The 24,525-nt window shown below is 44.8% G+C and overlaps 1 protein-coding gene across 1 annotated transcript in view; it reads left to right on the top strand.

Annotated features, from left to right (window-relative positions):
- Positions 1–24,525, top strand: part of ABCA13 (ATP binding cassette subfamily A member 13) — a 326,117-nt gene that overhangs the window by 37,036 nt on the left and 264,556 nt on the right. Inside the window, 17 exon segments of the mRNA XM_059932550.1 lie at positions 2,039–2,153; positions 4,862–5,013; positions 5,016–5,765; positions 6,228–6,487; positions 6,490–6,573; positions 6,575–6,702; positions 6,704–7,611; positions 8,311–8,325; positions 8,500–10,176; positions 10,179–10,320; positions 11,951–12,221; positions 12,223–12,535; positions 12,538–13,431; positions 13,570–13,924; positions 18,100–18,271; positions 21,012–21,353; positions 23,959–24,119. Of these exon segments, the coding sequence (XP_059788533.1) occupies positions 2,039–2,153; positions 4,862–5,013; positions 5,016–5,765; positions 6,228–6,487; positions 6,490–6,573; positions 6,575–6,702; positions 6,704–7,611; positions 8,311–8,325; positions 8,500–10,176; positions 10,179–10,320; positions 11,951–12,221; positions 12,223–12,535; positions 12,538–13,431; positions 13,570–13,924; positions 18,100–18,271; positions 21,012–21,353; positions 23,959–24,119 (6,739 nt within the window).

Raw genomic sequence — 24,525 nt, 5'->3', positions numbered from 1 at the left:
TGACTTTAATCTTATTAAATTTATTGAGACTTTTTTATAGCCTAGAATATGGTCGCCTTGGAAAATGTGCCATTTCTTTTGTGAAGAATGTGTACGATATTGTTGTTGGGTGGGGCATTCTTCAAACATCAATTAGATCAAGAAATCTGAATCCTTACTGATATTTATCTTCCTATTTTATCAATTATTTGGAGAGGGGTATTGAAGTTTCCAGCTATAATTGTGGATATGTCTATTTATCCTGTATTTCATCAGTTTCTGTGTCGTGGTTTTTTAAAAAAATATTTATTTATTTATTTATTTGGCCGTGTTGGGATCTTCGTTGCAGCATGCGGGATCCTTCGTTGTGGCGCCTGGGTTTCAGAGTTGTGGTGCATGGACTTACTCGCCCCGCGGCATGTGGGATCTTAGTTCTTCGACCAGGGATCAAACCTGCATCCCCTGAACTGGAAGGTGGATTCTTAACCACGGGACCGCCAGAGAAGTCCCTGTGTCATGTGTTTTGAAACTTTGTTATAATGTGCGTAAAGATTTAGAATTGTTATGTCTTCTCAATAAATCGATGCTTTTATGATTATGAAATAATAATGATATTATCATCTGGAACCTACTTCATCTGAAAGCTTCCTTTTGATTAATGTAGTGTGGTATGTCTTTTACATCTTTTTACTTTTGAGTTATTTATGTCTTTTATTTCAAGCACATTTGGTACATGCAACATATAATTGGTTCTTGTTTTATCTGACCTGACAAGTTTTGCCTTTTCATTGGGGTATTCAAACTATGTAGTACAGGGCTTCCCTGGTGGCGCAGTGGTTGAGAATCCACCTGCCAATGCAGGGGACACAGGTTTGAACCCTGGTCCAGGAAGATCCCACGTGCCGCAGAGCAGCTAAGCCCGTGAGCCACAACTATTGAGCCAGCACTCTAGAGCCATTGAGGCACAACTACTGAGGCCCACATGCTTAAAGCCCATGCTCTGCAACAAGAGAAGCCACTGCAATGAGAAGCCTGCATACCACAATGAAGAGTAACCCCAGCTCGCCACAACTAGAGAGAAGCCCACATGCAGCAACGAAGACCCAATGCAGCCAAAAATAGAAATAAATCAATAAATAAATTTATAAAAAAACAAAAACAAACAAACAAAAACTATGCAGTATAAACTAAATAGTATAAACTGTTTTATGTGATTAACACTCTTCTCTACTAATTCTACCTGAATTCTCTCAGTTCTGGGTAACTTTTGATTGATTAATTTTTTTCCTAGTTATGGGTCACATTTTCCTGCTTTTTTGCATGGCTGGCAATTTTTGATTGAATGCCAAATATTATGAATTTAGCCTTGTTTTGTGATTGTTATGTTGTTTTCCTACGTTATCGAAAACATTGCTTGAAATAGTTTGATCCTTTAGGGTCTTGCTTTTAAGATTTGTTAGGCTGGGCTGGAGCAGTGCTCAGAGAGGTTGTAAATATTCCCCATTACTGAGTCAAAACCTTTTTGGCATCTTCTCCTCAATGTCTAACAAATCGTGGATCGCTCTAGTCTGGGTAACGGGAACAAAGTTTGTTCCTGGCCCTGCGTGATCACTGGTCCCTTATCTTTAATTTTGGGTGGTTCTTTCCCTGGTCTCAGGGAGCTCCTTCTCTTGCATGGAGCATTCGTCCTCAACAGACAGCAGATGCCTCCCTGGGCAGCTACTCTGTCCCATGAACCCCTCCGGTCTTTCGGACTCTAAACCCCCTCCCCTCAACTCAGGACGCCTACCAGACTCCAGCTCTGCCTTCTGAGTCACGGCGGGGAAGGCCTCACCTTGTTTATTTTCTGCCGTTTGTTCATGGGTCTCTGTCCTACACTCCTTGACGGCCAGTGGCAATTCATCTTGACCAGAAGCGGAAGTCAAATCAGAAGGACTTCTAATCCTCTCTTGTTATATTTTTAACCATGTTAACTGAAACACTGTAACATTTCTCACTTTACTAGACTTGACTTTTATACCCAAATCGAAATCAATATATGAAATGCCTTCCTATTTAGCTTTCTCTGAGGAATCTCCCTGTTATGGAGAAAACATTGATTGGAAAATCACTGGTGATAATTGTTTCGCATTTTTGAATAACTTAATCAAGACTCCAATAGCTTCCATATCCAGGTGAGTTTTCAGAATTCAACTTCTAGGTCTTGACTTAACTATTATCTGAAGATAAACAAAACCTAATTATTGGAGGCACTTGCTTTAAAATGTGAGATCCTGATTTAGCTATCAATAAAGCACTTCATATGTGTTCAGTTCTCAATAAATATTTGTGTCATAGAATGTATGACTCATGTTTCCATGGATTTTGAAAGGAAACAGATTATGGTAAAAAGATTTCCCTTTGAGAGCATAATTTATTGTTAAATTCTCCCCAAATAAAATCTGTCTTTGAAAAATAGTCTTATCTAGTTGCTTAGAGTTTAGACTCGGGATCGAAAAATAGTCTTATCTAGTTGCTTAGAGTTTAGACTCGGGATCGATGATTTAAGAGCCTGGTAGTTCTGGAGACTTTTGGGAGAGAATTGATCTTTGGAGCTAAATCTGCCAGATTATATACCACTTGGCTATTTCAGCACATGTGTTGAAATGGACATTTTTATGTATAATTATGGATATTGTGTATAGTTTAAAAGCACACTTTATTGTCTGTGGGCTGTGTTGGGATGTGATGGGACAGAAGCTTTGCCTTAGAGCAGTAGTTCTCAAACTTGGGAATGGATCAAATTTATCTGTGAAATTTGCTAAAAATACAAATGCTTGAACTTCGCCCCAGACATGCTAAATCTTGCCTGTGTGTAGTACCCAGGTTTCTGTAGGTATGAAAAATTCTACAGGTGGTTTGGTGTAAGCCAAAGTTTAAGCAGCACCCCACAACATCTGTCTAGACCCAGGATTCGTCACTCCTGGGGAGACTTTAAGCTCAGCTATTAATGGGTACAGGAGGAAGAAAAGGTGATGGACCCTCTGGAGAATCAGTCCCTTGCTCATGTTGGATTTATAATACCTCACTTTCCCGAAAGTCTCAGCTATTTAATAGTGCAGAAAGATGGCAATGAAACTAGTCTGTATATGCTCCAGGGACATGTTTAATTTTAAATTTGTAGACTCATAGCAGCTGACACAGTATCTTTCATGATAAGGGCTAGGTAACTAGATGTTGACTTAATGAATGAATGAATAAGAATGGACACTAAGTACAGAGTTAATATTAAGAAAGCTGAGCTTGAAATGAGAAAACCCGGCCCATATTCCAGTTCCTGCCATACAATAGCAGTTTGAATTTGCTAATTAAAAAAAGTCCTGAAATGTTTCTTTTCACATAGAATAGAAATGATGATGTTTACCTCAAAGGGCTGTTGTAGGCATGAACTAAGATTATAGTGGTGAAAGTGCTTTAAAAATTGTAAAGTGATATAAACGTGTGTGGCAATATCACTACTAGTAGTACTAGTTCTGCTTCGGCCCTTACTCATCCTACTATTACTACCCCATGACCTCTCAGATCCTAATGATAAAGAAGATCATTTGCATTCTGCTCTACCAATACACGATTACTCACATAGTAGTTGTGCATGTATTTCTACGCAGGGCTGGATTTGAGTAAGGTTCATATTGAAGTCTTCAGAGTGTAGCTTTCTCTTTCCTGATAGAATTTTTTCCCAGGAAATTTTATCGACGTTCCGTGGTTCAGATTAGCCGCTGTCTGTTCTACAAATGACAATAAAGTAAATTAAGCCTGTATTTTTCCTGCTCTCAGATCTCAGCTGTGAGAGAGGAAAACAATTCCTTGCACTTGACCCATCCTCTGTGTATTCTATGCCAGACTGTGTTACACAACAGAATTACAGAGTTAAGGAAGTTCAGAAAGTAATTCACCCTTTAGGACATTAAGAGCCAATACAGGTCAAAATCCTGTATCCACAATTCTGCAATCTGAAAAAGTCTGAAAATCGAAGCTTTTCTCAAGATCGGCATCGCAACTCATTCTGTAGACGTTAAGTGTTAAAGGGTCTGTTGCCCCTCCCACTGAATCTGTTCAGAGGTGTCCCTGCAGAAGTGTTAGTGAGTTGATACAGGGCTGCCCCGGTGCCCCTGGTGGAGGGGCCATGAATGCATGTGTGATACGTGCACAGGCTCCCTTTCTAAAGTCTGAAACACACAGGGCCCCAAGGATTTCAGAAGTGGACTTGTAGCTCCTGAGTCAGTCAGTTCTTCAAGTGAGGGCTCCTATTATAAGTGTGGGTTTGTCTTAATTGCCGAGTTGCTCCTTTGAGAACTCTTTGTATTTAAAAAATAAACACCCGGAGTGGAAGTACACCATCTAAAATGATGAGTTTCTGATAGTGGGAAGTATAGCATTGTTTAAAGGGCACTACAGTTGCTTTCTAGAATGAGAAATCCTAACACTTGTCCTTAGATCATACAGGGGCAGTTTCAAACCATCTTGCAATTTGGACAACCTCTGTCGCCAAGACATTCTGAGATGTAATAAGGAATTGAATCCTAAGATGCCTCTGGTATAAACAGCAAACTTATCTTTAATGATCATGCATATAAACTCACTGAGTAAAGTAACTTAAAATGCATTGTTTTTGGAGCAAGAAGGAGATTTTAAGCTAAATGTATGCAACTGCATTGTAGATTTCTAAAACATTTTCAAATGTTCACATGAATCCCTGTTGGGAAACTATATTGCCTAGTAAATATTTCATTTATGTTTTACTATAAACAAATCCGAGTATTATCTAAAAATTTGATAAGTTGAATTTGTCTTGAATTTATTTACTTTTTCTGATACTGCATCAGTTCTGTTAATAATGTAGGGTCTTAAATTTCACTAAGGCGCTTCTAATGATGGAAAAGAAGTTGCAGACCCTTGAGGATGAGCAAATGAACTTCCTTTTATCTCTGACGGGATTTTTGGAGAAATTATTATTGCCCAATCCTTTCAGCTCACCCAGTATTCCCAAATTCCATACCTCTCATCTCTCCCTGAGACGATTCTAAATACAAGTCATTTGTGGATAAATCATTTAGCATGTTTAGAGAGAGACACACCTGGTATTGATACTCAGAAACTTCTGGAATTCGGCAAAGAAATGATTGAAAAAGTACAAACTCTTGAAAGTCTCTGGATAAGGAAGGAATCAAGAAATATCTTGAGATTTATGGAATTAATACTTTTTGGAATGAATCCCAAGATCCTGGCATTGTGGACGCATGGCACTTCAAAAGGAGAAAGAGCTAAACTGGGAATCTTGTCTACACTTGTAAACTTTTCTGATCCAGAAAATGAGAGGATTCATAATAAAAGCTTTAACTTTTCCCAGTTGTTCCGTTCAGATTGGCCTCAGTCGCCAGCCAGGAAAATGGATTTTGTTCATTTAAGTGAAGTGATAATAAATGGTCTCTATGAATTAGGATTTCTGAGGCAGGAACAAGTCTCAGAAGCTGTGGGCACAGTCTATGCCATGAGGAAAGCATCCGATCTTTTCTCAGCCTTTTCTGAACCTCAAAAACAAGACATTGATAAAATTTTGGCTCATGTATATCTAAATGTCTTCCAGGACAAAGATTCAGCTTTACTTTTCTAGATTTATTCTTCATTTTACCAATATATTTATAAATTCTTGAGCATTCAGAGGAGAGAGTCTTTGCTGTCTTTCCTGACACAAATCTTAAAACACATTTTGGATATCATAAAGCAATTTAATTTCCAAAACATCAGTGAAGCATTTGCATTTTTTTCTTTTTCTTTTTTCTTTTTTTTTTTTTTATGAAGGAAATGGGAGAAGGAGATAGGGAACTTGTTATTAAGCAGCTAATCTCAATCTTGCCTGATATTAGAACGGATTTCAGGTGTTGAATATATGTATGTGGGTACTTGAGTTCTTTTTTTAAAATAATTTATTTATTTATTTATTTATTTTTGGCTGTGTTTGGGTCTTTGTTTCTGTACGAGGGCTTTCTCCAGTTGCGGCGAGCGGGGGCCACTCTTCATCGCGGTGCACGGGCCTCTCACTGTCGCGGCCTCTTGTTGCGCAGCACAGGCTCCAGACGTGCAGGCTCAGTAGTGGTGGCTCACGGGCCCAGCCGCTCCGCGGCATGTGAGATCCTCCCAGACCAGGGCTCGAACCCGTGTCCCCTGCATTGGCAGGCAGACTCTCAACCACTGCGCCACCAGGGAAGCCCCAGCATTTGCATTTTTATATGAGACAACAGGGCTTCTTGGGGGAATTTCTGAAGTATCTTACTGTCAACAGTTGCTTGCAATTTTTAACTTTTTGGAGCTTCAAGCCCAATCCCTGATGTCTACAGAGGACCCCGCAGAGTAAGTGATCCATGCTACTTTGACAGGTCTCAAACACCTCTTCATGGTGGATGACGGTTTTTGTAATTCTTTATTTCAGTATGTGAACCAACTCGTCAATCGAGTTGAGCCAACTTCTGAGCCAACTCAGAAGCCCTGCTGAGTAGTGAATGCTTTGTTCTGGATAATAAAAGCGTTTCTTCCGTGAATTATTCAATAGAAGAGGGGATCTTCATCTATTCTCCCATGGGCACAGATCCTTTCAAACCTCTCAGCAAATGGCAGTGAATTCCGTGAGTTTACGGCCGTTCACTGTACCATTTCGTGGCTGCAAATGTGGACCAAAAATCTGTGGACGCATGGCTCAGATATTTCAGCTGGACACGAATATTTTCACTCCTCTTCGTGTTGGTCTCACTCAGATTTTGGATGCACTGGAAAGTGATGTGAAAATTTCCAAAAGCTGCCAGGGAATATTTCCAGATGTGGAAAACAAAATGAACTCTACTTTGAAGCTTGTTACTTGGACATTGAATATAATGATGGGGCCTTATTGTTCATTGAATACATCAAATATAAATTGTGTGAACGTTTACTTAAAAAATGTGACTGACTTTCTAAACGTTATACTTAATGCAGTCTTTGAAAAAGAAAAGGTACCAAAATCTGAGATTTTATTAACTCTTTTAAATGATTCCATGAACCAAGTAAGGATGCTTATCAACACCTTAACAAGGGACTTTGATTTTGCTCTTCAATCCAACTGGAAACATTTTACTGAATTAATTCTAAAACCCATAGAAATGTCAGATGAAATGCCTCATCAGTTTAAAAGTATTTGGCTGCATTTAGTAGCTCTGGGGAAGGAAATTCAAAAATTTGTGAAAGATATTTCCCCTAACATCCTGGAAAAGAACACCTCTTCTAAAACTGAAAAAAATTTAAACATATTTGCTACCAGTCCAAAGGAAAATGATATACACAACTTAGGCCATTCATTTTATCAGTTAGCTAGTTACCTTGCCTTCAATTTATCTCATGATCTCCAAAATTCACCCCAGATAATTTCTCACGGATTAATGAAAGCCGTGGGTCTCAGTATTGAATTCATGAGGGAGGCGTTCAATGCCCTGACACCCTCAGTTTATCACGATATTCCACAAGAGCCAGGTAATTTTCAAGTTTTAAAGAAGGTAACTTCTACCCTGTGCACGGTCAAGGAAACAGACATACACCTGCTAGTAGACCAGCTGGAACAGATAAGTGAAAGCCTGATTGATTTCTTTTCTTTTCTTTTTTTTTTATAAAACATCTTTATTGGAGGATAATTGCTTTACAATGGTGTGTTAGTTTCTGCTTTATAACAAAGTGAATCAGTTATACATATACATATGTACCCATATCTCTTGCATCTCCCTCCCTCCCACCCTCCCTATCCCACCCCTCTACGTGGTCACAAAGAACCGAGCTGATCTCCCTGTGCTATGCGGCTGCTTCCCACTAGCTATCTATTTTACATTTGGTAGTGTATATATGTCTATGTCACTCTCTCACTTTGTCCCAGCTTACCCTTCCCCCTCCCCGTATCCTCAAGTCCATTCTCTAGTAGGTCTGCGTCTTTATTCCCATCTTGCCCCTAGGTTCTTCATGACCATTTTTTTTTTTTTTTTAGATTCCATATATATGTGTTAGCATACGGTATTTGTTTTTCTCTTTCTGACTTACTTCACTCTGTATGACAGACTCTAACTCCATCCACCTCACTACAAATAACTCCATTTCGTTTCTTTTTATGGCTGAGTAATATTCCATTGTATATGTGTGCCACATCTTCTTTATCCATTCATCTGTTGATGGACACTTAGGTTGCTTCCATGTCCTGGCTATTGTAAATAGAGCTGCAATGAACATTTTGGTACATGACTCTTTTTGAATTATGGTTTTCTCAGGGTATATGCCCAGTAGTGGGATTGCTGGGTCATATGGTAGTTCTATTTTTAGTTTTTTAAGGAACCTCCATACTGTTCTCCAGAGTGGCTGTATCAATTTACATTCCCACCAACAGTGCAGGAGGGTTCCCTTTTCTCCACACCCTCTCCAGCATTTACTGTTTGTAGACTTTTTGATGATGGCCATTCTGACCGGTGTGAGATTTCTTTAAGAACGTCAGTAGGTTAGGTACTGGCAGTTTGGGGGTCAGCTTCTTTGTTGACTTGATGGAAAAACTTGTCGACGGCTCACGTTCTTGGAGTGTTTACCACCTGCTGAGGTTCTCACGCCTGCTTCCTAAAGAGGACGCCGATGCCTCAGTCGATGTGTACTATGTGCTCCCTCATGCCATGAGGCTCCTGTGGGGAGTGGGTGACAAAAACATCATGGAGGCCCTCAAGGACATCTGTAACTTCACACTCCTGCATGGCATAAGCCTTTCAGACGTCACCAAGGAAGACTTTGCTATTGTGATTAAAACTCTTTTGGACACAATTGAATTAATATCAAATCAACCAGGCATCCTTTCAGAGGCTTTAACTTGTCTTCCTGTGTTTTGGTGCTGGAATCACACAACTTCTGGATTTCAGCAGAATTCAAGGTCAGGAGCCTGTGATGCCCACGAGCTCACATCGCCTTCCTTTTACAGCAAAGTGGCCAGTATCCTTGACCACCTCCACCTGTGTTCCCCAGGTGACGATTCACAATGTTGGAATGAAAGCTCACAGGTGGAAATAACTAGGAAAGTAGCCTGTGTAATTCATGCATTAATGGATTGGAATTCCATTCTTCTAGAGCTGTCCAAAGTCTTCCATGTTAAAACTTCGCTTGTGAAAACTGTGCAAGAATTTTGGCATAAGGTGTTACCATTTGTCCCATTTTCTGGAAATCAAAGCAATGGCAGCATCTCTGAACTTTGTCCCAGCGGTTCCATAAAGCACGTGTCTTTGCAAATCATAGAAAAAATTTAAAAAGTCAGCTTTACAAAAGCCACGTCAGATGAAAACCTCCTTGATAAACTAGCTAGTTTAAACAAGATCCTTAACGTTGATGAAGGAACAGAATCATCTGTTAGAAATATTTCCTTACATTTGGAAAGGATAATAAACTTGCTTTCTAGGGATGAGAGCCTAGAAAATAGTACTAATTCTCTAGTCTCTCCATTCATGACATTTCTGAATGAAAACCTTACGGGTGGTAGTTTAGAAGCACTATCACGTTTTATTAAAAAAAGTGAAACAACTTACAACTTTGAAGAACTATGGCTTGAGTTTGAACAAATCATGAAAGATCTAACCCATAACTTTAGTATCAGATCCCTGTTTTCTGAAATTAACAAAGAAATGCAAATTACTAATTCAGTGGCTCTTCAAAACCTAACTTTGCCACTTGCTCATTTTTTGGAAAGCCTGGATTCATCATCCTTGAAGACATTAGAAATCATTGAAGATTTTTTATTGGTCATAAAAAATTGGTTTCATAAATATGCAAACGAAGATTACTCCAAAATGATACAAACATTATTTCTTCTTATAGCTAACAAGAGTTCAACTGATGATATAGCTTTGTTGACAAAATATATTGCTACCATTTTGGGTTATCTCAAAAATGTTTCTAGAGAAGATAATTTTGATGTTGCCCTACTTCTTCATCTGCTAAACCAAGAACAGCTAACTAATTTCTCAGTTGTTCAGCTGCTTTTTGAAAGCTTCCTAATTAATTCAATCAACAACTTAGCTGAGAGTGCTCAAGAAGCAGCCTTGAATTTAAGTGATACCAACTTTCAAATAATGAATTTCATTAACCTCACCTTGAACCATACACAGTCAGAAAATGGTGAATCATTCTCCCTCCAAGAAGCATAGTGGATTTCATGGAACAGCTTTTGAAAACATTCTTCCCCTTTTTACTAAAGGAAAATTCTGGGGACGAAATATCTCTTCTGCTGAAAGACTTCCACAAAGATGTCATCGCAGAGATGAGGTGAGTTTACTTTTGCTTCGTATAGTGCCTGTAGTTATACGTTACAATCCAGTTTATTTCCTGGAGCTTATAAGTGTCAATGACAGCACTTCTACCAACACCTTTGAATGATCTTTGAAGTGAATTTTGTCTTAATGAACGTTTTATAAAAATCAAGGTAAAATAACTTTGACGATTGTCATCTAACTAGTAAATATATATATATAAGCCTAGCCCCTGGCAATTAATCACTTATTATGCTTTATTACAGTTTTGGATTATGAAAATAATTATAAAATTCTATTTTATATGGAACTAAAAAATTGTTATTATATATGTATATGGATATATGTGATGGTCATATTTTGAATTAATGCATTAACTGTCTAATCACAAACGAAGGGCTTAAGTATTTTCATTCCAATAAATCTACTGATGTTTATATTTGGAATTGCTAAAACTCCAAAATTTTAAAACTCAGTCACATTATGTTTTTTCATGTTATTTTTTCATCCCTTTTGAAGCTTGCCAGTGAAAAGGATGGAGCGAGATTCTACCTTATTCTGTGATGTCCGTATCAGTCAGGTCTCAACCTCAGAAGCAGAACCAGAGCAAAGGCTTCATACAGGGATTGAATTGGTTTCCGCAGTTTTGGGGATGGCTGAGGGAGTCCAGAGTCAGCAGGGCAGGCTGTTAGGAAACAAGCTGGAATCCCACAGGCAGGAGCTGCAGGTTCCCATCCACAGGGGGCCGTTGGGGGCGGGGTCGGAGCCGGGGCCGGGGCGATAGGGAAGGAGGTATCCAGCTGCGCATGCGGGTGGGCTCGCTGGGTCCGGGAGGTCCTAACCCTCTCGAAGACCTTGCGACTGGTGAGGTCAGGCTTCCCTGGGGCAGCATCCCTTCTCCCTGACTTAAAGCTGGCTGACTGGGGTCTTCAGTCACATCTGATGAATCCCCTCCAGCAGCACCTAGGTTAGTGTTTATGATGCTACAAAGTGGCTGTCATGCACTCTCATGAGTGAATCACCTGTGAAGCCCACCAGACCAGAAACACACAAGAAAGGGGCTCTGGGGCTTGAATCTGGGGCTCGGCCCAACCGAGTTGACAAGTCACAGAGCCCCTGCCATGCTGAGTGGCTTGCTAGGTCTTGGAACATTCAGAAGGATGTTACCTCCTACACTGAGAATCACTTTATGGTCATTTCACGTTCCTTTCCTTTCTAAAAGCAAAGTGCATGGCTTTTTCAGTTGTTAGGTTTGAGGCATTGCAATGGATTTATACATGAAATCCATCCAATCTTTTCATTATTTGGCCACAAAACATTAATTTTCATCTGGGATGTATTTTAGCATTTCAGTATGTCAGTCAGTATTATCCTCCCATGATGCTACTGTAAAGCAAAAAAAATCACTACAGTTCACCCTTGAACAACCGCATGGGCCCAGTTATAAGTGGCTTTTTCAATAAATAGGTACTACAGTACTACCCGATCCACAGTTGGGTGAATCCGTGGATGTGGAACCACAGACATGGAGGTTGGCTGCAAAGGAAAGTCAGTTCCCATAACCTTTGGGTTGTTCAAGGGTCAACTGTGTATATTTTCAATCTTTTCATTACTAACTGTGAAATTTAAAAAATATATATTTACAGTTTTGTCCCAAAGGATAAAATTCTAGAAAATTTGAAACTGGATCATTTTCTTACCTCCATGAAAGAGGACAGATAGGTGAACATTTTTTCATCTTTAAAGGAAGCTGTGTATCACCTAATCAAAAGCTTATTTATGTTAGACGGTGGAGAATTTTATTTTGATAATCCTTGAGGACTGCAGTTCATGGGAGATTTATTCCACACTCTTCTAAGGGAAACCTCAATGAAAAATGAGACTGAAAATAATCTGGAGTTTCTTACGGTGGTGAATCAATCAGTTGCTTTCCCATATGAACAGTTCTGAGGACCTTTTCAAACTCAATCAAGATCTCAGGTCTGCTCTTCACCTTGTGAGAGAAATGTCAATAGAGATAGCACGTCTCATGGACACTCTTTTAAACTTTCCTATTAAGGACTTACGTGCCCTGTACCCTGCCCTCCAAGAAGTTATACTCGCTAATCTAACCGATTTGCTTTCCTTTATAAATAGTTCATCTCCCCTAAGAAACAGAGCAACGTTAGAAATTACCAAGCGCTTACTTGGTGTTATCTCAAGGGCAAGAGCAGGTGGAGAAAGTCATGCCCTGGACCCCTCTCAGAAATGTCTAGAACTCTGACCATGCTGGTGGACGATGGAGCCGAAATGAGAGGTCTTGCCACCTCCGTCACCTCCACCATGCACCTTCTTAAGCTGGCTGAGAAAACTTCAAGAGAGGTGGCTGCCATGTTTGAAATGCATTTCGTCTTCACAACCAACAACACCATGAAATTCTTGGACACTCTTTATTCCATTTTACAACAAAGTGTTTGAGATGTTGCCAATGAAATGATTACTTTGAAAAAAGCAGATCGTTTAATATTTGAAAATATAGATGATTTGTTGATGCCATTTCTTGACTTGGCCTTTGGGATGATTGGAGTCAAACCTGCTGTTTCCCAAGACTCTGATATTTTCAATATGTCATCTAGCATATTCACATATGTGAACCAGTCCAAAGATATTTATGATATTAGGGAAGAAATAGCTGAATTTTTAACTTCTGTGAAAATCAATTTGGGAGACATGGAACGTCTCGTGGCAGCATTTAATAATGGGACCCAAATATTTTCTGTGGATTCTGTCAACTTATGGGAAGAAATCCTGGATTGCTTAGTTCCTATAGATAACATCATCAGTCACATAGACTTTTTATATTCTAATCCAATTTCCACTCATAATTTGCCTCAAGATACAAAAGGGGAAAGAACTCGTGAAGTGATCCTGTTTTTGCATGAAATACCGTCACGAAACAGCATGGAACTAGGGACTTACTTGAGAAAGGTGATCGACCTCACCTCAGAAGCGCTTTGGCATAAGTTAGGGAAGGACAATAAGGATGTTTTTAGTCTGTTGCTGACATTGGCTCCACATCCAAATGACCTTTTGAAAACCATCACAGCAGTTGTAAAGGCCTCCAGTGCCTTGAAAAGTGACAACAGAGGTGATTTGAGTAAAACTTTGCTTTTCAGCACTTCTTTGATTCAGGACGTGACTCACCAACAACTCAGAGAAGCAGTCCAGAGTGTGTTAAGCAGTCCAGAGCGTGTTAACTCTTGTGGGTTGAAAAGTGACAACAGAGGTGATTTGAGTAAAGCTTTGCTTTTCAGCACTTCTTTGATTCAGGACCTGACTCACCAACAACTCAGAGAAGCAGTCCAGAGCGTGTTAAGTAGAATAGCTCTCATGAGTCAAGAGCTTCTCCTTAACAGCTCTCAGAAGACACACTCCTTGAGCACTTTGTTTCAGCACATTTTTGAAATTTTTATTAATGCAACCCCTGGAGAGAATAGCAGATCAAGAAAAGATGAGAAGACCAAGGAAGAGCTGGTTGACTTTCCTGACATCCTCAAACCATTATCACATTTTCAGAAATACCAGAAGGGATTGATTGCATTGGCTGGATACTGGCAAAAGGTTTCACTGATCCATCCCAGGTAATAAAACACTGAATTTGCTTCATTTCCCCCTGCAGTAACTATAAAACAGAATCAGGCAGGAATTGCACTGAACCAGGGTAAGCAGTCCTCCTTGAGCTCAACCTTCCTTACACTCTGAAGCTGGCTTCCCCAGGGCATGGTTCATGCCCAGTCTCTTGTCGCTATTTGCCTCATTATTTGGCATTCAAATACGATTTGAATTTATTCTAAATTTCTCCAAAGTAAATTATTTTTTCAAAAGTAAAAACGTCTTATTCTATTCACGTGCCCCAAGACTAGGTATGTAACCAGTTTTGCTGTTCCCCTGCTCTGGCAGCCGAGGGTTCTGCTATTTGATATGCAGATAAGAATCTGAGGTCATTCACATCACACATTAAACTGTGCTTTCAAGGGTAACTGCCCCCTGGACAGGGCCGGGCTTCTTCCCTCCTTAGATTCAACCCAACTCTGTGGTTGATCTATGTCCAAGCACTGGCCGCCCACCCCGAATCATAGGTCAGGGGAACCCTGCTCTTGGAAGGCCCAGCACTGTTGGCTGTCATGCTCCGGGGGTCATCTGCTGCCTTAGGATGAGAGCGTGTGCAGCCGTGTCCCAGCCCATCCTCTCTGTGTGACAGTATGGTTCCGGTGGTCTGTGGTCTCTGAGCCCCACAGGGAGATTGAAAGTGAACCCTCACTCATCTGCCAGGTAGCCTGACTTATTCTCTATTAGTCCTGTTGCCACACAGCTACACCTTGAATCCACTCCTTTTTAATAACCTGGAAGGATTTCCTTGGATAGTGAAGCATGTGTCTGTTGGCACAAAGAACTCTTGGTGCCTTGGAATTTGAATGATGACTTTCAGAGCCTCATTGTTTCTGATCCTAAACTGTGTTTGACTTGACACTTGGCTCTGAATTTTCATTTGAGCTGGAGTTAGTCCTGGCAAGCCCTGCTCTTCACCAGTCCTGGCTTTCACCTGATGTTTACAGTTCTCCACGGAGTGGATTTACACCGTGACCCCAAGACTGGAAACTAGTGGGCTGTGAGTTGACTGGGTGTAGTCGTCACCCCAGTTTTTAAATTCGCAAGGCTTGGTGCCCAGTTTCATTCTACTTTAGTGATTACTTGCTTCCACTCTTTCTCCTGTTTTCACTATTCTTTGATCATGGCCTTCTTGAATGAGGAAGATACAAAAAGTCTAAAACAGAAAATCCCTCTGTTGTGGGTTTAGGGTCAGACTAGCCTGATTTGGATGTGAGTTTTGGTTCTACTCTTCACTAACTTTCTGAAGCAAGGCAAATCCTTTAAACTTTCTGAACCTCCCTTTATTTGTGTGTAAAACAGGGATAACAGTGATACCTTTTGGGGGTATGGTAAGGATTCTACAGTAAAATAAACTTAAGCTATGCATTTAATATGCATATTAATTTGGGTTTCAGACATGAAGCATATTAGGGATAAAACAGCAACCACAGACATCTAGGCAAAAACATTAGCTTAAAATTAAAATAATAAGAACAACAACAACAAAACTCCTAAAAAAGTAGAAAGGTCCATTAATATTCTAAAGATTTACTACAAGTTCCCAGATGGCAGAGGTCAGGGATCTAGAGGGAATTTGGGCAGAATTCATTCTTCCTGCCTCTGCTTCAGTGCCTACAGTTACACAGAGAAGAGAAGCTTGGTCGCCCCAGACCTGCATCCGCTGCTTTTGTCCCAAGGAACCCTCTGGCCCTTTGTCGCCTCCCCGTTTGCTGGTCGGGCCTCATTCAGAAGCGAGCGTCACCACCTGTGTTACGTCCCGTTAGAGCCCAGCCCCCTGTGGAAGTGAGTGCTGCTTCTAGGCTGTTCCTCAGTCCCTAAATCTATCATAGCACTAAGGCCAGTGAGCTGCAGGGGCAACGGGGGTCAGAAACAGAAGGTGGTACCTGCCTCTGTTCCCTCCTTGTGTCTGAAGCCTTTGCAGCAAGTCCCCGGTGAGGGGTGGGGGACATGCACCCCACCCCCGGAGGCCCTCTGCCCCCGTATGAGGTGGTGGCCCTGCAGCCTCACCCGGGAGCTAGTTGGAAACGCAGGATCCCAAGCTGCCTCGTACCTGCCCCGTCACAGCCTGCCATGGGCCGCCAGGCGGTCCTTAAGATGCGAGGGTTTGTGAGCCGCCTTCTGGACCACGTTCCTCATCTCAGAGGCTGAGAGACCAGGGCCTGGGGCAGCTCTGCTGAGTGGCCAGTGGTGGCCGCACAGGGACCGTCAGATCCGACTCTTCCTTCCAGGCCCACAACCCTTGGGGCACAACTAAAATGCCGTCATTAAAATCCCACAATTTACTCAGAGTCTATATATAATATTACCTGATGGTGATTAATAAATGGCCCTACACATCATTATGGTTTTCTTCCGGCCAGAAACAAAAATTACATGTAAGCTTGTCTTTCTATGGGGCTAAAACGATTTGCTAATAACTATTTCCCACCCCCAATTATTTTCCCATTCAGCTATATTTTTTTATAGTTGAAAAATTAACTTTATGTTGTGTGTTGTTTGGAGTAATCCTTTGCTCTTGTATCTGGCTTCCCTAGAGGATTTTGTATAATTCCACCTGACCTTCAAAAGTGTCAAATGGCTTCCTACTCTCTTCATGCACAGTTAACTGCTGTAACTGTAAAGAAACCAGTTTTCATCACCTCAAGCATCCCAGCGCCCTGTCCATACGTGCATTTAGTCACTGAGCTTGCTTGTGTCCTGATAGGTACACACAGCTCCACCACGCTGAAGTTTCTGAATTAACGCATGAGAATTGCATTCTTTAAGGACTGGCTGGACTCTGACACAATAATCCAATGAAGGAAAATTCACATTTGCCGAGGGAGATGGCCCTGCTAAGCCCTCAGGTGTGTTGAACTAAGCAGGATTGTTCTGTGGTCACGTCAACACCACAGCAGAACGAAAAGTTAAACGTTTTTTTAGAAAGTTTCATTCTTCCTCTGAGGAGAGTAAATTTAGAACAACATGCCGTAGAAACATTGAATTGCATATAAAATAATGAAACTTCGCTGTGGTCCCTGGAAGCCGCGCTGTGGGCTGTCCCAGCATCCAGGTGCCTTCTCCAGTGCGGTGATGTTTTCCCAGACCAGTGATGCTGCCGTGTCCGCCCCAGCAAGAGAGCCCAGGGCGGGGTGACTCAGCATGATGTCGAAGGGGGTGGCCCGCTGAGAAGCCAACGGGCCTTTGTGTTTTTAAAATCAATCTTCAGGGCTTGTCAAGGATATTTATTTTCAGGGAATGTCCTTGGGCAGCTGTAGCCTTAATTAGTCGATGTGGCCCACAGTTAAAAAAAAAAAAAAAAACTTTTTTTTTTCTTTTAGAAGTGCTTCCCAGATAATGTTATTTATATGTTCAGTTGTGTCTGATGTTTGGGATGGTTTTGAGTTTTGTAAGGAATATAGAAACTCATCTGAGGGAGGGACAAAAGCCATGGGGGGCTTAAGATGGGACAGTTCGTGAGCTGCTCTTCTGGACCACGTTCCTCATCTCAGAGGCAGAGAGACCGGGGCCTAGGGGGTTAGAAAGATAAGGGTTAAAGCTGTGAGCTGCTGAGCCCTTTACATCAGTGGCGTTAGGACCTAACTCTGAAGAAGAATTCAGCTCTTCTGAGCCAGGGCAGCTTATGACAAAGTTGGTTGGGAGGCTTTTTTGCCACATTACCGGAGTGGGCTCCATAAAGACCAACACACACAGGTGTATACACACAAGTACACCTATGCACGCATGCGAACACAGAGACTTGCGTGTGCGCATACACGCATACACACACACACACACACACTATGGCGCTCCAGGAGTCTGTTTAAAGATAAGAGTCTTCCTTATGTAAAGGTGGGTTCCCGTACCCACGTGGAAAACGTAAGAATCCCCACCTGGCTTCCTCCTTTCTCTCTCACACTCTGATCATGTACCTTTGCATTTCGAGAGGACGGGCCCAGACAAGAAGAGAGAGCCTATGTCACGTTTGTTAGCAACAAAATGACGCTCTGAACGAAAACAGGAGACCTGCCGTTTCCTGTGTCCTCGGATGTCTGTGGAGCGAGTTGGCCCAGCAGGGGAACGGTTCGTTCACGAGTGTTACGACATGTTCTCGCACAGAGAAGCAGATCCTCACCTTTAACGCCGCTGTCTGTTTCCCCCTAAGTGCCGTGGAAGCGTGTCGGGCTTTTCCGCAGCCTCCGGAGCCCCAGGACCTCGAGGTGACTCTGTGGAGAGTGGAGATGCTGGTCCAGCATGTGCTCATCCTTCTTGCAGGTGGGCTGCTTGGGGAGAAGGGCTGCCCAGTGCCCCTGCTGGGCGGGCAGCGAGGTGGTCAGGTGCCCCTGAGTTTCTCTTGGGCTCAAGCGCAGCCTTCTTGCCGGTTTCCAAGGCCCTGAGTCTCCCCAGCCTCCCCACCCCCGGGCTGCGACCTTCTCCAATCAGCTGAACGGCCCTTCCCTGCCCCGAGCTCGGCTTCTGGGCTGTGTCTCTGCTCCTGGAATGTGCTTCCCTGTGTTTGTGGCTTGACCTTCAGCTGTGCCCTACGGCTAGAGCCGGGCATCTCTTCCAGGAGGAATGCCTGCATCCCCTTCGCTGGCAGTGACCTTGAGTTGACCTCTATCATATGCAGTGTTAATGCTCCTATTTCTTTTTTTTTTTTTTAATGGATATAGGAAACAAATTTATTTAATAATTAATAAATATTACGTTTAGTGGTATTACAGAGAACTACAGTCTATGGCGGATATCCAAACACTGAATAAACGTGGGTGAATGTTAGTATTAAGTATTTGAATAAGGTAACAGTCATATCTCCCAGCAAGGTTAACAGCACTACCAGAATCACGTGAAGAAATTGCCAACTTAAGCATTTGTTTTGCTTCCCAAATGTGTTATTTTTTGTAACACCACTCATAGGATTTGTATAAGGTATATGATGCATGTAAATGTATTGATATTTCTTTTATTTGCAAGAATGACTCACTGTTAGCAGCAGATGGGGCCATGAACACACACCCATAACATGGCAACAGCTACAAGCAACGTGGGCTGATTGGATGGAGACCGCTTCTCTCTTGACTTCAACCTTCAGCCCCACGTGTCAGCAAAACCTTACGGAGCAAAGCTCAATGGGATTCTGGCACAGACGTGGTAAATCAGGGCAAGTGCAACTAACTCTTGTACCAGGACTAGCTTGCTCTCACTGATTGCCGGTCTCCTGCCTGCTGTGGCCGACCTTTGATGAGTCCTTTGCCTTTTACCCTCTTCCCAGTGCTGACTACCCCCCATTCACTTGCTGAGACCTCCTGAGCTCTGAATGCTGCTTCCCTCTAGGTGTTCCTTCTCAGGCTTCCCCCACACACTTCCCTAATGCTCCTATTTCTTAAGTCTCCCCCCCTCCCCCGGCATCAGTCTTCCTTGAAGGCAGCATCCTTGTCTCCCTCTCCTGCGTGTGCCCAGTGCCTGGGGTAGAAGATCGTTCCACTGACCAGGGCTGGGTGACCCATGCAGTGACCCGAGTCCCAGAACACGTTCTCTAAAATCCTGGCACTCAGTGCTTGTATTTTAGCTTTTTGTGGCCCTTCCTGCAGTCGTCTGCCGCTTCACTGAGAGCAGGATCTGTCACTCGTTCAGTTCTGTCTCCATGATACTCAGAGTAGAGTCTATGCTAGTGAGTCATTAATACTTATATTGTGAATGAGTTCACTCATTTGAGATCCTGCTTGTCAAATCCACTACTACAGATGTCAGTGAAATTTCCTCTTCATGCCATTGCTGAAGGAAAGTGCCATGAGCTGCCTTACAGGGCTGATGGGTGATTTTCAGGACTTTCTCTAAGGTGTAAACTCTGGTCTCCGAGCACTTCTGAGTCCGTAGACTGGACCAGCACTGCTGGAGTAATTCCGCCCGTGCACATGTGTTGCTGCCTTTTCACGCCTGGTCTCCTGAATGAGGCTGCAGAGAACCCACTCGGTGCTGTCGGGCCTGAGGTCCTTGAGAGCAGGGGCAGCAGGAGTGCTGGGGAGATGGGTGTGAGCGCAGAGGGGGACATGGGGAAGCCAAGGGTGGGCTGATCAGGAAAAGAGAGGAGCCGGGGTCAGCGGAGCGGGCCGTGAGCCCTGGGCCCTGCGTGGAGCCCGCCAGGCTGGCCCCGCACCCGTCCCAGGTGCATCCGAGACACCGTCTCATTCTGCTTCCTCCTCCTGACTTACTCTCAGGCGGTTGTTATTATCTAGATAGGTGTTACTTCCTCTGGGAAGCTCTTCTTGGCCTCCACTCCTGGGGTCAGAGGCCCTGCATTAGGCCCCTTGGCTGTGCCCTGTGGGGCGGCCGGCCCGTGGTCTCCTCACGACCGGGCCTGCCTGTTAATCAGCAGAAACCCAGCGTGTGGGGACTGGAGCACAGGAGCTGCTGGCAGATGTTTGCTGAATGAAGGAATGAGCACATGCCGGGAGCCCTCACTGCTTGTATCTCTGTCCCCTGGGACTCCTGCCTGAGCGGGATCCGTGGGGTTTTACACTGCCGTCCTGGCAGGAATGTCCGGCCACGGCCAGCAGCGGATGGGCCCAGGTGTGTCACTGAGCGGGTGTGCGGGGCTGGAGGACACCGTGGAGAGCTTGCTCGGGACCCAGGGCAGGCGTGGCCAGGTCCAGGGCAGGGAGAGTGGTCCGGGGACCCAGGGTGGTTAACTGGGGGATGCAGGAGGCAGAGACTGGGAGCCAGGAGTCTGACCAGCCCCCACCTGGGGCGTCGGGAGGAGAGGCCAGCCTTGGGTAGGAACCAGCAGGTCAAATACCTTTTCAAACAAACGTAAACAAATGAGGTTTGCTCAGGGCAGTCTTGGTTTTCACCTACAGCCCGGAGTAGAGACGAGCAGGAGGGCCGCAGTTGGAAGGTGGGTCGCAGGCCCCCATCCTCCACTAGGGGCGCCACCTGCCCCTCACCGCCAGCCTCCGCCTCCGCTGTCGCTTACACTCCTGACACCTCTGTGCCTTGCCCAGGTCACGCCCAGGATGTGGGCCGGCTCCTCCCAGGCCTGTCCCTCTGCCCCCCCCACCCGCCCCACCCCGCTGCCAGTTCGCTGCCGCCTGGAACCACGAGCTCTCCCTAAAGGAGGCGGCTGGTGATGGGGTCAGTGATGGACCCTGGCCAGCAGCCTCCATCCCGCCGACACTCTGCTCTCCTCACCCGTCTTCCCAGGACCACAGGGGCCTCCGGCACCCAGGCTGCCCCCGCGCCCGCCCCACCCGGCGCTCGGCCCCACCCACCGGAGCTCGGCCCCGGGAGCCCCGCCTCCAGCAGCGCCGGGCCCGCTGGGACCGCCCCCAAGATGCGTGCGCAGACCCAGCGCGTTGGCACCGGGCGGACCAGGGCGGACTCGCGCGTGCGGGCGCTCCGCACGCGGCTTTGCACGTGCTTGTGAGTGTTTTCACGTTACGGAAAACGAAATGGACTTTTATGAGTAACAGAACTTCTATTTGTTTCAATTAGAGAAAAAACGTTTTGCCCCGACAGGCAGGCAAAAGGCACAGCGCCGCTGTCCGTCTCTAATATCTACATAAATGCGCTAACGTACAGTTGTCTCAGTGCCAACGTGGAATCCCATGCGCAGTGAGAGTCACCAGCGGTTGAGTCGATACGAAGAAAGTTAGGGGTGCCAGCTCCTTACCCCCTTTCACTCCGTGCTCTAAATGGTTGAAAACAGCCGTAAGGAGCTCGATGGGGATCAGAAATTACATTAAAAAGTGGCCGCACGTGCTCTTCCGGGGAGAGCAGAGTCGGAGAAAGTGGCCGGACCTCAGGTTGAGCCAGGGGTCTCCTACCACCTCCCAGATCTGGACCTTCCATCCCCGCTGTGGGCAGCGTTGCGTCTGGATGGTCCCGTGCCTGGACGGTTACAGACCTGCCCCAGCACGAGAAGGAGAGTCCACTGTGTTGTCTCCGCCTCGAGGGCGCCGGGCTCAGGCTTCCCACCGACATGGCACCGCCCGCCTGGAGCGCCCGAGCCCGTGAGGAGGGGTCGGAGCTTTCCTCCCGGTGTCTTTGCTGGTGGGAGGGGGTGCTCTTTCCTCTCTACAGCCTCCTGCATGTCAAGATTATCACGGTGTTAAATTTAAGAACAAAATCCTGCTATAGCGGGAGTGCTATAAATGAGTACAATTAAATTTAATTTGCATATAGTTACAGATTATGAGCCAGAGGTGCTTTTCTGCGAGGGAACCCTCCCCAGTGCAATACGCTCTGTTCAGCCTGCGTTCTCGGAAATGAGGCTCCTTGTTTGTACCTGCGGCTCTGACCCGGATGTGTCTGGGCACCTGGGGGCCAGGATGAGGGCCTCCGTGGAGGAGGGAGAAGGCAGGGCTGTGAAGTGTCGGGTGGAGGATTGGGGGTGGCTTGGAGAGCTCCCTGCCCAGGAAGGGGAGCAGAGAGTGAAGGCCCGAGGGGCTTCTACGAGTGTCGTCAGACTCAGACGCACAGACCTGCCCCTGGGAGGGGGCCTGGGCATCCCTGGGTCTTGTGCCCCCTCACCCATCCTTCCCCTTCTGCTCTCCTGTGGTCGTGTCGTGGTCAGTGGAGGAGGGGTCTGTGCGCCCGTCTTAGGGTCAGTGACCGTGAGGGAGGGAGCAGCCTGTCTCCCGGGGTGGCAGACGTCTGAGGGTCCAGCAGGCAGCGGGGACGCGGGAGGAATGAAACCACGTGTCCAGGAGTCCTGCCACCAAGTAGGAAATGGAGAGCCTGGCCCGATGGCCCGGCCCCTCCCCACCCCGTCCTCCCTGGGGCGTCAGACAGACAGGACTCCAGCCAAGGCCTCGTGCTCTGTACACGCTGGACACTGGCTTCCTGCCCGCCCTGGTCCGCGATCCGGAGGTTCTGTGCTGGTGGTGGCCCCACAAGGCAGCGCGAGTTTGGGTGCTCAGCTCACGTCCTGGGAAGCTCCCCTGTGCCCAGGGACCCCCGCAGGAGGGACTCAGAGCTCAGGACCCTCGACTGTGACACCTCAGGATTCTTCACATTTAATTCACTTGGAACATACATTTGTTAGTTCTCTGATCATCTGAATGATCATGATTTTCCTTTGCAAGAGTGACCAATGGCACTTTTGAGAAAAATATTTAGAAGTTTTATTTATTAAACTATTATGTATTGATTTATGTTTGATGCCTTCACATAATCACCATAACCTGGGACTGTGCTTCCAACATCAGGAAGAATTGGGTGATGAAATAAATAAATTCTGATGATGTGAAATACATGATATACAGCAGGACTGCCGTGTCCAGGGAAATGTACATAGATTTATATGAGTGTCTGCTGCTTTTTGGCATGTTTTACATTTTAAATTACCTATATTTGTCAGTTAATTTAACACATGATAGATATTTTACATTTTTATCAATTTATAGGTATACACATATTTTGCAAAATGATTGGTCTTTTATAAAGCTGTTTATGCTTGTAAAAGATGCTGATAATGTATCCATGCAGTCTTAGAGTCAGGGCCTAGACCGGGGGTTCTTCCACGGTGCTTCTCAAAGTCCTCAGGGCTGCTCCCCCAGCCAAGGGGAGGCCTGGAAACTTCCAGGCTGCACTGCAGACCTTCAAGGCGGGCAGAACTATGGAGAAATAGACATGTTTTCTTTTCAGTCATCGGTTTTGTGGCTGTGGATTTTGAAAGGCTTCAGTTTTCGGGCCAGGAGGCCATGTGCCAGGTCCTCAGCTGGGCGGTGCTGGTCCCTGCCGTGTCCTCTTGTCCTCTGGGTAAATGGCAGAGCCGGCTGAGAGCTGGACTCTCCTGGTTCCCGTCCAAGGGGTCCCTCCAAAGCCCAGCAGTGCCCAAGGGCAACTGGATAGGATCAGACATCCTCCATCTTCTCTGCAGTGCTTCCTGAGACCAAGGACAGTAGGCTGACAGCTTACAATCCACGTGATGCCCGGCGAGGATGCACGTGTGTCTGGTCTCCAGACTTGAGCTCATACCAACGAGTAAATATGTTTCTAACTGTATCGTTGCTGTGTTTTCTAGGAGCTGGAAAAGATAGGGACCTCTCTCCATCAGCTAAGTTGTGAAGGTCTTATTAGGAATCTGTCCAGCGCCTTGGAAAGCTTCAGGAGCAGCTTGGAAGATGCCAGCGAGCAGGACTGTGAATGCCAGCCCGGACCGGCCTCCATGATGCACACGCACATGTACGTGCCCTCTGGCGGGGCCCCCGCCTCCTCAGTCTCCCTTCATGAAGACGATGCATTTTAAATTATGAGTTTCAGACAATAATGTGTACAATATACTATTAACACATGTGTTTTCTCACCAACACCAAAATTTCCCGTGACTTTAACTTTTTAAATTGTAAACTGTAGGAGCAGCGTTAGTGCTAAGGCTAGCTTTACTGGGGATCAAGAAATTGGATCAACATGTCGAGATCTGAGATTACAATATGGTATTGAAAAAGTTGTATAAGAACAGTCAGCGATTTTTCAAATGACCTTCACACTGGATTCATTTTGTACTGTGTTCTCAAAAGTGTGAGCCCCCGGAAGAGGAAATCGGGGACTTTGTATTCTGCAAGTGACTTATTCACAGAAGGAATGATGT

Source organism: Balaenoptera ricei, chromosome 9 (genome assembly GCF_028023285.1).
Source record: "Balaenoptera ricei isolate mBalRic1 chromosome 9, mBalRic1.hap2, whole genome shotgun sequence".
In the NCBI taxonomy this organism is placed as follows: Eukaryota; Metazoa; Chordata; class Mammalia; order Artiodactyla; family Balaenopteridae; genus Balaenoptera; species Balaenoptera ricei.
The sequence above is the reverse complement of the archived record's forward strand: the minus strand, read 5'-3'. Positions and strand labels throughout refer to the sequence as shown.